This window comes from Pogona vitticeps, chromosome 1 (assembly GCF_051106095.1).
Source record: "Pogona vitticeps strain Pit_001003342236 chromosome 1, PviZW2.1, whole genome shotgun sequence".
Classification (NCBI taxonomy): Eukaryota; Metazoa; Chordata; class Lepidosauria; order Squamata; family Agamidae; genus Pogona; species Pogona vitticeps.
Genome location: NC_135783.1, coordinates 115,882,962 through 115,899,518, shown reverse-complemented (window position 1 = coordinate 115,899,518; position 16,557 = coordinate 115,882,962). Strand labels below are relative to the sequence as shown.

The 16,557-nt window shown below is 39.2% G+C and overlaps 1 protein-coding gene across 50 annotated transcripts in view; it reads left to right on the top strand.

The window, feature by feature from the left end:
- Positions 1–16,557, top strand: part of RIMS1 (regulating synaptic membrane exocytosis 1) — a 324,125-nt gene that overhangs the window by 125,027 nt on the left and 182,541 nt on the right. Inside the window, exon 2 of one of the 50 annotated variants that reach the window (XM_072999841.2) lies at positions 4,831–4,961. The exons of the other annotated variants lie outside the window; for them this stretch is intronic. Coding sequence (XP_072855942.2) covers positions 4,935–4,961 — 27 coding nt within the window. The 5' untranslated portion in view covers positions 4,831–4,934. The remainder of the gene's footprint in view (positions 1–4,830; positions 4,962–16,557) is intronic. 50 annotated transcript variants of the gene reach the window in all.

The following is a 16,557-nucleotide window of genomic DNA, read 5'->3' as shown; positions in this document are numbered from 1 at the left end:
TGTGTTAGAGTCAAAGACATATTTTAGTGAGTAAGCCATGAGAGCAATTATACGCAGCTAAGGCTTAGATTGCAATGCTATATCCACATAACTGTCAGTAAGTTCTCAGTAGACATGTAGAGGGTTGCATCATTAGTCTTTTCATAAACTGGCACCCAGGCATTTTAATCTATGTTTGCTTCTTCTAATACTTATTGTGTCATGACTGGTATAAGTGGACTTATTTTGCCCCTCAAAATATTTTCCTTATCTGTGTTTGCAATTTAGAAAAGCTGCCTTTCCTAGCCCCTTGCCTCTGTTCCCATTTGTCTGGTGTCTTTCATCATTGCATACTTCAGGTTATAAAATGCTAGAAGGCAGCAACCTATGTCATCAGGTTGGTGGCAAAGAATCACTTATAAAATACTGCAAAGTACCATATATGCTGGTGGCAAATTATCAGTAATTAATACCCACCTGAAGACGTTGGGGTTGCATAGGTTCACATTTTTCCCATTGGATATCACATGCTCCTGTGCAAACATTTGATGAGTTGGGTTAATCCAAAAGTCAGAGGTTGCCCTGTACCTTTTATTTCTGGCTAGCAATTTGATCTTTGTCTCCACTCTCCCCCCCCCCCCCCCAATACAAGCCTAATATTCTGCCTGTCAAGCAACTTTGGCCTTCATTTCCCATAGTTCTAGGAAATATCATCCTTGATGGGAATATAGATATTTCAGCATCTCAAATACAGTAATGACAGACTTGTCCTTGCTTGTGCTATATAAATACGTGTTTGTTTATCCCACTGTGGTAAGTTTTGAAGCACATTTTCTAGGTTTTCTGTGCTTTGGTAACCTGCAAAACCTATTTTCTTTCTACATGTTCAAGGGGTTGACTGTGCATCCTTTTCTTTCTCTCATATAGGAGATATTGCCATAATACCTCATGAAATGACAACAGACTTTCTAGAGACCTGTGTTCTCTGTCTGATGCCACCAATATCTGCTTGCATTATTCCTTTCAAGACTATAACAAGAAGGCATCTCTGGACACAAAGGAATAAAATGGGCCCTGAATGTAGTTGTAGAGTAGACTTAAATGTTATAGTATCTGCATGCTATTGAAGTCACAGCCAGAATGAGTTGTTGGAATACTTTAGAGCAGTAATGAGGAAGCCCTTCTGTCGCGCACCCCCCAGTATTCCTAATTTGTTTACCTTCAAACCCAGGTCCACCTTTGGACATGACTCGCTTATTTCTCCTTTCACCAACTGCCACCAGTGGATCTTTATCCACACTTTACCAATAATGTTGCATAGACACATGTTGCCAGATATAGCTGATTATTTATTATTTGGTTGTTGAATCACCCAAGTAGGTTCATAGATGTTTTATTATGTTGCTGTGACCAGGGAACTGGAAACAAAGCCCCATGAGGAAAGGCTGAAAGAACTGGCTATGTTTAGCTTTGAGAAAGGAACACTGAGAGGAGTATGATATCAGCCTTCAAATACTTGAAAAGCTGTCATACAGAGGAGGCGCAGGACCTATTATCAATCATCCCAGAGTGTAGTACATGTAATAATGGGCTCTAGTTACAGGAAGCTAGATTTTGGTTGAATATCAGGAAAAACTTCCTAACTGTTAGAGCAGTAAACCAGTAGAACCAGTTATCTTGGGAGGTGGTAAGTGCTTCAATGCTGGAGACATTCAAGAAAAAATTAAGGCCATCACCTGTCAGATATATTTTGATTTAGATTCCTGTATTGATCAAGGGGCAGGACTCAATGGCCTTATAGGCTGCTCCCAACTCCGTTACTCTGTGATCATTAGCAGGCTAAACAGCTCAGTGGTTTTGGTATCTGACTGTGAAGCCGGAAGGTGGGAGTTTGATTCCCCACTGTGCCCCCAGGGAGAACGGCCAATCTGTGTAGCCATGGAAGAAGAAGGAGGGAATGGTAAACCACTTTTATGTGTTTAGTACCTAGAAAACCCTGGAAATGGTTGTCATAAGTTGGAATTGACTTCATGGAATGCAGTTATGATGATGATGATTAATTTTTTTAGGGCAAATTTCACAATTTGTACCAGACTTTTGCAGATGAGAAACCCTTAAATAAAGGAAACTTTTGCTATGAATGATGTCCTTAACCACATTCTGAGCTTAAGAGGTCAGTGGCATGTTTCAGCTATTGTCTTCGCTGTTAAGATGTCATGGTTATCCCAGTTACTCTTCTGCTTATACCTAGAGATACAAGTTATCTTTTCATAGGAAAGAAAGAGTACAGTACAGAGAAGTGAAAATGCAATACAGTTGCACTGATTATTTGTTAATCTATATATGTGAAATGTATATATGAAAGCGAGTGATATACATGTCCTGAGTGGCATGGTTTACGCTCATATGAGAGAGAGAGAGAGAGAGAGAGAGAGAGAGAGAGACATTTGGTTCTGCAACCTGTGTGGCAAAACATAATAGGTTCCTTTAGATAATTTTTATTTCAGTTGTTGTTTTATCTGCAAGAAGTATGCTATATATAGAAGTGGCTGAAAGTGCTGCTTCTATACTGCCCAATGGGAACATTGTTGATCGCTTTTAGCAGTTGTAGAAGGCTTTCTTTATAGGTCTAGTGCTGAGTGGATTCTCCATCAAAGCATGATTCTTTAGGACTAAAATCTCCTGTTCTGGTGCATGAAGGTTATCTGAAGTTTATATGAGTAGTATATATTTGAAATTGTGGGAAGGAGGAATAGTTTATCTATCAACGTTATGAGTGAGAGTTCTGAATGACCAATCTGAGTGTGGTATATATAATGAAATTATATTTGCAATGCCCATGGCTTTTTCTGTCTTAGAATTTAATTGGAAAGCTGCAAAATAAGAATCTAAGTAAGCTTTTAAAAAAAAGAGTAGCTTAATAACTTGGAGATAGCAAATGTTGCTCCCCTGCTTCAAATTAACAATAGCTGTAATGTGACTTGTAATCAGTGGCTGGTGCTCAAAGACATGGAAGCAACAGATTTCCAGAAAACAGAACAAAGTAAAATTAAAAAGCAAAAACAAAACAAGCATTTTTTTCACGCTTTACCCAACCCCTTAATCTCCCATATATTCCCTCGCTTCCATGTCTTTTTTCTGCAATAAATTAAAGGTTTCTTCTTCCCTTCTAAGAGTCTGCTGTGGGATTAGACGTTCCATCTCTCTTTCTCTACCAGAGCTATGATTAAAATTCTTGACAGTCTTTTAACCATCATAAGAATCATTTGGGCCATTTTGTAGACGGTGAAATATTCCCAGGCTCCCTAACTTTTTTTTCCACCTACTCCATTTTGGTCTCTGTTCTTTAACTGTTTATTGTGGGCTGTGTTTTTTTTTTAAATGTCCCAGCTCTTGCACAGAGAGTTGAGACTTATTTTCAATCAGTATATTATAGAAAGACAATATATAGAACTGATCTGGCAAGTACAGATGCAAGTATTTATTATTTAATTACAATCCAACGTTTTGAATGAAAAAGAGCCATAATATACAGTTTCATTGAACAACATTGTTTATTAAGATGGCTGGCTGGTTGGCAGACTTTACTGAGGAAATAACCCTTGCAGATAGATAGGCAACACATGCCTAATTTCATACCAGATTCCTTACTGTTCTCTTTTCCTTCAAGTATTTCTCTATATCTACATTTATACAAATCTCAATATTCCTATGTGCTCCTATGCATTGCCATGCATCGACTCTTTTACCTGACTTAATCTTTTACTATGGTCTTTAATGGATGAAAAAAAATGAGACTAAGATCTTAGAAGTGTGGCCATTTTGAAAGGCAGGCTGAAGATGTTTTGCCTTTTTCAGAAAATGTGTATCTAAACTTCTGAAAAAGCTGGCCTCCACCACTGCCCGCACATTCAGACTGAGGCTCAAATTGAGGCACTTGCACTCACTAACTTCCTAGAGGGACTATTTGATCTTCTCTTGGTTCATGTACTCCTCTAGTTTATATTTGGAAACTCCCATGAACAAACTCTTAACCATCTTGTTTGAAAAATGGAGGTGGTGTTTCTTAGTGATACAAAATGATCACTAATATCTTGCCTCCAGCTGAGCATATAGCATCATATTCTGGTGTCAATGGGATAAACTACAAGAATTCCCTATTCTATGGTTCCACAGTTTGTTGTAGTTTTATGCAGTCTTGTTTTGTTTTAGCATCATTAATCTCTGTCAATATATACTGTACAGGTAAGTGTTAGGGCCTGAATGAATTGCCACTGCTTAAAAGCAACATTCTAATCTCACTTAAATATAGTGTTATAGAATTAATAATGATTTTGAACCATAGACTCTCATGACCATCTAACCTCTCCAGATCCCATTCTTCTGCACTTCTTTTCCTTTCTCCCCCCTACCCGCTCCACCTGCCTGAGTAGAAATCCTATCCTTGCACCATCCTTGAGCTGCCAGTGTAGTAGCTTAAGATCAAGGTTCCATGCTTTCTCTTTAATTGTTGCAAACAACAATGTACCTATTGGTTGTCAAAGGTATTTTTTGATGCATCAGAAAATATTTTTGATTTCCCTATACTGGCACAAACACATCATAGCATTTTCCTGTCCTGATCTCCCCTTTTCTTAATATCCAAGTTTTCCATGTTAATCTCACAACGCTCTATCCCTTATCTGGTCCTCCCCGACAAATTTAACTAACCAAACCTCCTACATCCCTTTCTCCCCCAAAGTACATTGCTTCTCCTCCAGCTTTCTTTTTTGAACTCTTGAGATAATCCACTTACATTTACTGTAGAGCACTGATACTTTCTCTCCCCCTTCCTCAAATCTTCCATCCCAGATTTACTGAGTTGCCCTTGTGTCCGACCTTGCTAGCACAGATAGCACAGACTTAATCAACTTAGCTTCAGACCTTTGCATCTGGAACAAGAGTGGGAGAGAATTATGAAAAGACCATGGACACCCCTGAAGGTAGGAGCAATGAAGGTGAAAATTGGGGAGGGGGGACCCTTTGCCCTTTGCCGTACTGTTTGTTATTGTCTGACTGATCCATGCAGTGTAATCTTATAATATCCCTCCCAATCTTTTTGCCTTTAAAATGAGCAAACAAAACTCCTGGGTGTAAATTGCTATTACGTACTCCTTTGCAAACAGAAGAGCTACAAACATAGTTTAAATCGTCATTGTACAAACAAGACTTATTGGGCAAAGCGTATTCAGATGATGTCCCATGTGGTGATGCTTGTCATCGGCTTCACATGAAGTGGGCCAGACTTTATTTGTATGTAAACTGACTTCAGTGGAAAGAAAGCCTTGAACAATTTAATATGGGAGCCTAGGGAAGGCTTTTCTTTGTTTCATTTTCCTCTACACCAAGCAAGAGTGGGCAAATTATTTCAAACTCTGAATTGACTGGAAGTTCACTTCCAATTTTGGGTGCATGAGAGGAAGGGGAGAAATGCTTCCTTCTCTCCCTGGCAAGGATGTGTGTTTTGTTTTGTAAGATAGTTGCTGTGCCTGGAAGTCAGCTCCCTTTCTGAATGTTTAGAGAGCGTTTTGCCAGACGGAGTTTTTCAGGGTTCAGGGTCCCTGTAAATTGGGCTGGGTACCCATGGGCCACGTATTGCTAGTACTTGCTCTGCGCAGTTCCATTACACTGATGGAACTGATCTAGATTGGTGTGACTGTGGAGATATGGTTGAGAAGGCAGAAATGAATGATATCACTGTGAAAAGATGGGAAAAGCCCACGTGCCCTATTTCCCTTTTCCATGCACTACACGAACTCATATATGAATATGTACCGTACCCATATGTTTATTTCCTTTTTTAAAAAGTATCTATTCAGATACTTTGTGGGGTGTATCTGTGTATTACTTCTTATAATCACTTCCAAATGGGCTGCTGCAGTACTCATCTTGAATTTATATAAATTTATTATAGGAATACACTTCTGGAGCTCAGTGCTGATTTCCCAGGATCTAGTTTCAAAAAATTGCTAGGTCACGTAAATAAGGGTTTAAGCAAGAGCCAAGGCTGGATCCACAAAATGAGTGTGTATATGATAGCACCAATTCTATCATATTCCCTTCAAGTCAGATATAGATGATGATGGATACAGGTAGATATACAAAGGCATCGTGTAGTTAATAAAAAAGAAAATGTTCAGGACTAGAGATGAGCATAAACTGGAAGTTCATGATGGTTCATGGTTTATGATTCCCCATGAACCACCTCTGAACCCCTCTGCACACGAACAGAGACAACAAACCCAGTTCCTGGAAGGGAACCCGGGCTGCTATCTCTGAAGATGGTGGAAGAGGAGAGGGAAGAGGAGGAGGCAGCAGAAGCCTCAAGTATGAGTCAATGTGAGGGAGGGACAGATAAATTGATAGACAGGTAAATAGGTAGATAGGTAGACAGGTTCATGTGCACACTCACATACACAGAGTGCATGTTGGCAGTTAACTAATGGTGGAATTGTCATGTGCACAACCATTTAAAATGGGTTGCTTAATGTTGAAGAGAACCTTCTGATTATGCAGAAGTTATTTGCCTGCATTTCTTTACTAGGAATATTAAGTGAAAATAAGCAGTTATATGTGACCAGCAGAAGCTTTTCATCCACTGTATTGCAGCCAGAAAAGGTTGGGAAGTGCTAAAGAAATGTTACACATAGCTCTTGTCTCCCTCCCTCCTTATCCCATAAATCTAAGAGGCTGCCTCCTAAGGCCAGTGCATATACACCAACTAGCCCCCCTTTCCCAAGAAATATAAAGCACACTGCTTTAGTTTCAGATACTATCGCTGTAATCTTTGTCCTTGCGAAAACCCAGTTTACACTGCAGTCTCTCCACACAGTTTGTACACTAGGCAGAAAAGGATCTCCTTGGACTTTATGGCACATGGTGTCCTGGAATCTCTAACCATTTATGCTAATTTGGAATTGAGAATAGTGTTGCCTATCCCACAGAATCTCAACTCACACAAGGATGGCCTTCTTTGGTATTGACCTATCATTTTATAGAACTTTCTGTTTAATGTGGCATGCGGTTACCTGGAAAAGGTTCTTTCCTGTCGTGGCACCAAGTCTGTTGAATCCTTTTTACCTCAGAAGTTCATTAAACTCCCTAATGTTTCCTTTTAGACACCAAGTGTGCTATTCCAAAAGGCCTTTGGCGCCCTCCGAGTCTGAAGCAATTCCTTTCTATAATCATCTTTACTGTTCTTAGTAAAATTAGCAGAAAGGAGGGGCTAATTAGTAATTCATTAGCCTTAGGTTTTGCTTATTTTATGTTCTTTGGTTCATCTTTTTTGGCTTGATCATTATTAATTGCTACAACTATAATTGAATCTTCAAAATGTTATGAAACACATTTTTTTAGATCTTTTTAGTTCAAAAAGTAGGATGTGAATGGTTAAACAAACAAACAAACAAATTGTTCAAGTACAGTATATACTTTCCAGAGGGAAAGCCTGTGGACTACTGCGTGTGCTGGGAATGATGCAACTTGGACTTCAAAAGAAAGTAGCTGTGTTAATCTGTGTAAGCATACCCAGGCAAAGGAAAAAGTAAAAAATAAAACCTCAAAAACACAGCAAGCATCTTAAAGTGTAACTGTTATATTTCCATATAAGCTTTTGTAGATGAAGCGCATTGCCTCAAATAGGAGCCTCATGGCTCAGTGGTTAAACTGCCCTACGGCAGTCAAAGACTCTGCTCACAACCAGAGTTCAGTTCCGATGGGCTCAGGTAGCCGGCTCAAAGTTCACTCAGGCTTCCATCCTTCCAAGGTTCGTAAATTTAGTATCAGCTCACTGGAGGGGGGGGGGGGAGATGACAATGTGTAGCCTGTATAATTAAATTATAAACCTCCCAAAGAGTGCTGTAAATGCTATGGGGCAGTATATAAGCTGCACTTTCTTGCCAGGACTGCAACCCAAAACAAGCTGAATGGGAGGAGACGCTTCACTAAACATAAGGAGACTTACTTTTGACTAAATACACATAACATTGTGTTATTAGACTGTTATTTATTAATAAAGATGGGCACAAACTGCCAAACCAGCCGTTCATGCTGGTCTGTCCTTTAGCTGAACAGATGTTGGTGCTTCCCAGCCTTGCCTTCTCTAGCGTGCACCTACCCAGAGGCTGCGCCCTGGCTTCCCTGTTCCACTTCCACCAAGCGTTGCCACTTACCGGAGGAGGTGGGGCTGGGAAGCTGGGAACACCTGCTTGGCTGAAGGATCAACCAGCACAGACCACTGGACTGGCAGTTCATATTTATATAGTGTTTTACATTGATTATTTAATCTGTTTTGAGCCAGCTTGGGTCCCCTCTGGGGAGAAAGATGGCATATAAATAAGTTAAATAAATAAATAAATGCTGTGTGGAATCAATTCTGACTTATAACAGCCCCTTTTCAGGGTTTTCTAGGTAAAGAGTACTCAGAGGTGGTTCACCATTCCCTTCTTCTGGGTGCATCCTGGGACCGCGCAGTGTACCTAAGGCTACACCGGGAGTGGGGTGGGGGCTCATTTTGGATGCACAGTGGGAAACTGAACTCCCAACTTCAGATTCCACAGCCAGATACCTAACTCACTGAGCTGTCCAGCCAAACCTGCCCAAGTGATACTTATTTTTTGCGTGTCCTCACTCATGTGTATCAGAGATCCGGATATTCAGGAATCTAAACACTGGCCTGGACCTCAGCCGGGACTAGAGGCGGCCTCATTTGTGCTGGGTTCAAATAGGTCTGGTTCTGAAACTCTGAAGCAGCATCCCTCTCATTCATGCTGCACTACCACATGTGGCAGAGGCGCACCTTCTGTGTATGATGGTACCACTTTAACAAAATGCTAACCCCCCCGTTGCTTCCGTATAATGTAATTCTTTATACAAATAAGAAGCTTACAAATGATTAATAATAACAAGTAAATATTAAGCTTTAATTAATGAAACATTACATAAATTTAATAAGTATTTGCTGTATTCATTAGATAGTCTTACATATTCAAATACTGCCTTCCGTGAATAGCTAGTAGGCTGCAGTTTCACTGCCTGTCGAATTAATTAGCAAATTCCCCAGTCAAGCTCTGATCTGGTTAACTCACACACTTGATGGTTCTTAGATAAACTGTAATTAATAATGCCCTGGAAATGTATAGCATTCTTTGACTTCTCACCGCAGTTTTGTCAAGGTTACTCTGAACTTAACCAGCAATTGTTCTTCAGGTTTTTGCTTCTGAAGGCTGTCACAGAAGTATTTCTCCTCTCTGCATCCCTTCTTCAGCTTTGCCTTGAATATTTTCACTTCGCTTGTCTCTCTTGATCTTGACACGGCAGCTCTTGTAGCTATATCTTCAGCAGCCCAAACTCTTCAGCAATCTTCAATCTTCTTCCTTCCACCTTCAGATTCCCCTGTTTGCACTGAGACTCCTTGTTTTATACTCTTTCGTCTGCCTCCCAGCCATACCTTTAACCACTTCAGTTCAACATGACCTTTATTCTGTGACACCAGCCTGCTAGGAATTGCACCTCAACAAAATGTTTTTGATTGGCAGGAAACCAACAAATCACATTTATCTCCCTTTTTTCACACCTTATAATACATGTACATATACATAAAGAGTTGTCCAAAACCCATACAGGTAGGTACAGATAAAGAATGCATCTCAGCTCTGGTTCAACCTCCAGTACACCACACTCTTTTACTCTGTCCAGTTAACTCAGTTTTACGGCACTCCCAGTTATGCACAAACATACATAGATTTTTAAATATTCCCATTTACAATAACACTATTTCTTCACAATTACTTTAACATTTGCAGTGACCAAGGTCTGATAATGTACCCAGAGAAAAGAGTAATCTACAGTGGTGCCTCGCTAGATAATGATAATCCGTTCCACTGAAATCGCTGTTTAGCGAAATCATTGTGTAGCGAAAAGCATTTCCCCATTGGAATGCATTGAAGCCTGTTTAATGCATTCCAATGGGGAAGAATCGTTGTTGTCTAGCGAAGATCGACCATAGGAAAGCTGCTTTGCGAACCGCCGATCAGCTGTTTAAATCGCTGTCTTGCAAAGCTTAGGTCCCGAAAACACCTGTTTTGCAAGTGCGGAGGAAGCTGTAAAATCGTCATCTAGCGAAAATCGGTTTGCAAACCAGGGGCCAAACATTGTCCAGCGAAATTCCCCCATAGGAATCACTGTTTTGCGAATCGCTATAGCAATCGCAAAAAGTCAATGTCTAGCAAAAAAACTGTCATGCGGGGTAACTGTCTAGCGAGGCACCACTGTATAAGGCAGCTGATCACATTTCCAAGGGTGTAAAATTATAATTGGACTTTACTACTACTACGCTACTATTAGGGGTTCTCCCTCCACTAACTAGCTAGGGTTCATCTCCACCTTTGAAAAAAAGAAGACAAGACATTTTGCTTTTATTCATGTCCAATAGTATTGATAAAGTATGGCTAAAAATGGATGTACAAGTGGTAAGATTGCTCTGTCCACAAAGAGGAAAAAAGTAATTAATGGGCCAATTTCACCAGTCCTTGAGTCCAGAAGGGAACTGGTTCAATTAAGTTGATTAACACTGTTTTCGAAAGGCTAAGGGAACTCAGTCCGTGCTCTGTCCTCTGAAGATGCCGGCCACAGAGACTGGCGAAACATTAGGAAGAACCACCTTCAGAACACGGCCAAGAAGCCCGAAAAACCCACAACAACCATTAGATCCGGCCGTGAAAGCCTTCGCGAATACACAGTTAGGAGGAAGCTTTTACATGTTCAGCTGGGGGAAGATGATTCACCTTCCTTGGCTGAACTTACCAATGTTCACAGTTCTTCCACCAGCAGGTGTCCATGACAAAGAGAAGAGTTCACCTTGTTCTAATAGTAATGTTTCCAAAGTTCTCTTGTCTCTCTCCAGAAGGCATTGGAGAGGACAATAATCACTTTTCAGCCTTTCTTTTCATGAGCAGACACCTGTCTTGGTTCATCTTCCCTTTCCATTTAGTTTTTTTCCCATTTGAAGTTACAGTTTCTGCCCATGAGTGGTCGTATCTTAACAATGTTCCAGAATAAAACAAAGTAAAAAGTAAAATAAAATGCTTTGAACTGCAATAGGATAGACTTAGCCAGAGTGAGGGTGGGGGTTCCTTACTTGCATGCGTAAGCTAGCCCTGCTGGCCTGCTGTGAGATTCTGAAAAGCTTAATACAACACTGATTATATTTAGATTACCTGCTGTTGTAAATTGTGCTAGTTGGCATTTTGAAGCTGGGGGGGAAGGGGAGTGGTTCAATCTAATTAATAGATTAAAAGGCTTGTGTTTGGAGGTTGTTGTTTTTAAAGGAAAACCTTCCTTCCCCCTGAACAAATATTGTCATTGAGAAAGCACTCTAGCAAAAGCTGCTTTGCATGCTTCACAGCGTGATGCGTTTTAAGATTCTTATCACAGTTGTCAACATTTTTAGCTTCACTGAAATATTGGAAAGGCTATGGTAAGAAAGCGTCAATCAGGTCCTTCCTTTGCCCAAATCATATATAAATGTGAAAGTATGTTAAATGTGAGCTGCTTAAAATTCATATGATGTGTAGAAAGTTTGCCTTTGCTGAAGGGATCTTATTTATAGTATTATGGTAATAGCAGTAGAAGATGTTTATTGGTGTTGTCCACTGGCCATAATGAAGAGGTAACAAGACAAAGAAATAGCGTTTCTAAAAGTGATTAATAAAAAGCAGCATCACCTGGAGATACATATTGCATAAACCTCATCTGAATGAGCAGTCAACATCCAAAGTACATTAGAGCTGAGTTGAATTAGCCTTGCTGTTGCTTTATAGCAGTGGTCCCCAACCTTGGGCCTCCAGATGTTCTTGGACTTCAACTCCCAGAAGTCCTGCCCAGCAGAGTTGGTGGTGAAGGCTTCTGGGATTTGTAGTCCAAGAACATCTGGAGGCCCAAGGTTGGGGGCCACTGCTTTATAGGGTTTTGTAGACCTTTAATGGGAAGTTCAATTGTTCTACAGAAACTTGGTATTAAAAGTAGCAGGGAGTCTGGGACATATAGGCTTTGGCCAAGGACTGTGATGAGAAGAGCAGGTTTAAGTACCTGTTCCATGCTTTTGTTCATGGGCTTGTGTAAAGGCTATTTTAATTTCACAAATGGCAGGCAGATATGTACAATTGTGTAATTTGTCCCTTTCAAAAGAGCAAAGAGAACTAAAGAGAGCCGAGAAGTTATAAATACATGCTGCCTAACCATGGATGAGTCTGGACAATATGTCTCAGTTTAATAAGCTATGAGTGAGTCTTTGGTTGAGCATGCAGTCCATTTGCTTCTGCTGTCATGGTGGGTCTGAACATACAGTACAAGGCTGTTTCCTGTAAACCATAGTTGCTCCTTGAATCTGTATATGTAATGAATGCTCACTACATGTTTTGTCTTTATTGCTTAAGCTGCTTCAATCTGACAAGACACCTCAACAATGAAACTTGAAAGCTCTGAGATTTTTAACCTGCAGCTAAAACCGAAACAAAGAGTTTCCACCTCGCCCAGTAGGGTCTCCGTAATACCTGCAAAACTGCTGTCCTTTCCCCTTGGGAAACAAAGCACACCCACTTGCAGCAAGCACAGAAGAACTTACTGCTTCTTTAACAAGATGCAAACAAACCATCCAGTGCTTCAGATTTTTAAACATCCATGAAACAAAGTAGAAGTCATCCTAGTTTTGTTCATATTACACAGTTTATGTAAACAGCATACATTTTGTACAAATCCTTTGGCATTTTCACTAAAAATTGGCTGGAATCCTATTGGTGTTTGTGTAAGATTTGCATAACTTGCTGTCGCTAATTAATGAGGTGTTAGAGTGTATCTTAATTGCACAATCAGGGACATAACCATGCATGTGACTGAGACACTCTCTGGCACCTTGCCAATTAGCTGCAATTAGCCCTGGCAAGTAACCCAGCCTTATGAGAACAGCAGCAAAACTCTGGCCTTTATTCTCAGCATTTTGAGAACAGTACTAAGCGTGTCTGCAAATTACTTCTTATCATTAAGGAATATGATTTTCTGATACAGAAAAGGAAACTGTGATTAACTGTAAAGACATCCTTTTTTGTTCCTTCATGTGGAAGAAAGGGCTACACACACAGCCTATTTACATGTTGACTTATTAAAGTGAGATAGAATTGTTTGAAAGAGGTCCAGGTTACCTTATCTGGGCACTGTCATGACACATAAAGAATTCCTGGACAAAGAGTAAATGACCCAGCTATTTCACTTCCAGAAAACCAGATGGTGATCAGTTCCAGCAAGAATGATCAGTGAACAGGCATGATGCAATGTCCAGCTACGTCTGGAGGCCTTCAAGATTCCCATTAAGTCTGTCAACAGACAAAGTGGGAAATTGCTTAATGATAAAATTTCATGTTTTCCTCCCATGGGGAGTGCTTAGAATTATAATTATGCTTTTGTAATATCAATGCAAGCATTTTCAAATTCTGTTTTCATATTGTGTTAGTACAGGAAAAATGTCTCTGCTGGACAAGTACCACTATTGGAAGGGGCAGAGACAGTAAGTGTGTGGTTTATATGTGTTTGTGAATGAAACACTTTGAATTGTTCACATAAGGACAGGTAGATTTTGCTAATCTGATGCATGTTCTCACTGCCTTACATGATTCATGTGAGTCTGTGCAGGGAATCCATGTGCTGGGTTTCTTTTCTGTGTGGTACATAAGTACCATACAAGTATTTCAAGCTTAGCTGTGATGGGTTCCAAGTTCTACCAAAAGAAAGAAAGAATGAATGAAAGGAAGAAAATGAATAGTTGCCTTTCCAACTAATGTTTCCAGGTTTTGCATTAACTGTTAGACAGCAGTAGGGGACATTTTAGCAAGCTGCTAACAGTCACCCCCCCCCCTTTTTTTTTTTGCTGAGTCTGTCCTAAATGAGACATAAGCATTCTGTTGCATTGTCAGTTAAAGAGATGTAAACAGTGTCCCCAAATTTCAGCCACAGTTTCTGTTTTTTCTATTGCAGTAAAAAAATTTTGTCCCAGCCAACAAACTTTCAGGATGAAAAAATGCTCCATGCCATTTCATGATGTGGGGAAGCAGAAATGTCATGCTGATTCTCAGTAGATCGACTTAATAGGAGGGTATACTAGAATTGTTTAGGGGAGGGTGTTAAGAAACAAAAGAAATGTGTGAAGAGTCAGAGGAGGAACCCCAAGGGTAATTGAATCCAACCCCCTGCCAAAGCCTATGAACCGCAACAATCTTGTTAGTAGACTAGAATTTCATGCCTTGGTGTTGTTCATAAAATACAATATATTCTGATATTTCTGTTGTTGTTAATCCTGGTGCATAAGGGTTAAATGTTACTAAAGATTCATATCTGAATGCTTCATGCATGCAAATGTGTTTGTGATTTGCATTAACTGGGCAGTAAAACTGATGATGACTTATTGAAACGCTGCATCAAACCACACTCAATAAAAGAGTGAATTGCAAATGTATGTGTAACAACCCAATGCTGTCTTGGAAAGAATTAGAACAGACTGGGTGTCTGCATATCTACTAGCACATTCCAAGCCAGAATCTTTCCTTAAGGTCCTGGTGTGTGCAGTAGCCACGTTAAAGGGCTGTAATCCTTCGTCAGCGTGTTTGTTGGTTGCCCAACATCTGTGGATTGTTAAAATAAGTTATTACACAGACCTGCTTTAGTTTAGATTAGTTTGGACCATGGCCCAGTATTTTCAATCAGGATATAATTCCTGCATGCTGCTAGATTGCTTGCTCCACATACTTCCCTACAAAAATGTTTATCTGTAAGCAGCTTTCTCACTGAAAGTGGTATATCACCTCTAGATTTATTCCCCCCCACCCTTGTGAGGAAGAGCTTTTGTCTTTACCTACCCCCACCCCAATCTCCACCCCTCTGGACTAAATATTCCACAAGGATAACCCAGCATGTGTTAAGTAAATGCTGAAGAAAATCCAAAAAAGAGATGGTAGTGTTTTCTCTATGTGAGTATAATGGTGTAGATTTCCTTCCTGTATAATCTGCAGTTGTGTGTGTCTGTCTCTGTGTGTGAATTTTGCAATTTATAGCTCTAAAAGTCTGTTGTAGGTTCAGCATTTTCAGATAAAGGCTTTTTTTAAAAAAACATGTGGGTTTTAAAAATATATATATATACACTCACATATACTCATTATTTTGATTTATTAGATACTTAGTGATACCTATTAAACATTATTGGAGCAAGATGTTATGTAAATCTATAATAAGTAATTAATATCAGAAATGTTTCCATTTTAAATATGTGTTTTTCACATTATGTTGCATTAGGAAGAACAGTATGCAGAATTACCTCTATATTGGAAATTATGAGTGCTTTGCATAAAGTTTGCTTCTTATTTCACAGTGATAGCTTATGAACAGATAATGATGCCATGTTGGATTTTGGCATATGAGACATTTTGAGTTTTATTCAGTACAGTTTATAGGCCCTAGAAGGAGATGAACATTTGTTTTAATTTTCTGGTTTTGATTAGAAGTATATCAGGGCACACGGCTTCCTAACAGTAAACTTGCAATTTTGGCATCTTGATCTAGAAATCACAGAAGTACTGTAATGAAGAAGTTCCATCTCTGTTCCAAACCTCAGTGATAAACCTCCTGGTTGTTTTAACAGGACTGGATGGCACACTCATTTTATATCTGTGAGGCATCATATTTTTAGGTGCAATAGAAATATTCGCTCTTGGTTGAAGCAAACTATTTTGACACATACTGTACACCTTCACACATTGGAAGTTTCTAGTGATGGTTTTAATTTGCTTTTATATGCTCATCTTCAAATGATTTTCAATATAGTGTGCAGCTATATTTTCATTGGTTCTTTTTTTCAAAACTTCAGAAATTAGACTACCACAGACAAAAGAATTAGTTAGACTGCCACAGATGAAGGAAAGAAAAATAAGCTGTATTTTTTCATGTTAACTCCTTGGTGTCATATGCCTATTCCTTGTGCAGTATCTGAAGGCACCTTTTTCTTCATTCCCTAACAAAAAGGGGCTTTTTCTGTGAACCTTTGTTGCTCCTTATGATAACTGTTGCAAGAGTACTCATTCCCATAATTAATGAAATACATTTTCCCTAGTTTATACATTTTGTAATATTTGGCAGCACACAACAACTGTTTTGAGTGTTGCTAGTACAGTAGACTTTTATCTGTGGATATGATTAGCACTTAGATTTTTCACATTTTCTTTTAAAATTTCATTTCCTTTGTTTTTGACCTGACTTATATGCCTATATTATACAACTTTATACGTTTTTATTATATGCTTATAGTGTACTGTATTTTATTGTTGTATTTTGCATTTCGCAGTCCAATGTTTATTTGCAAAAAAATTTTGACACATTTAACTGTAATGATGCTTATAATGATTTTTTTAATTTTTATTTTGTCATAGAATTCTCATTATTTATCTGTTCATTTTTTTCTTTAGTTCTATGATGCTAACACCTTAATTCTAGTCCTAGTCA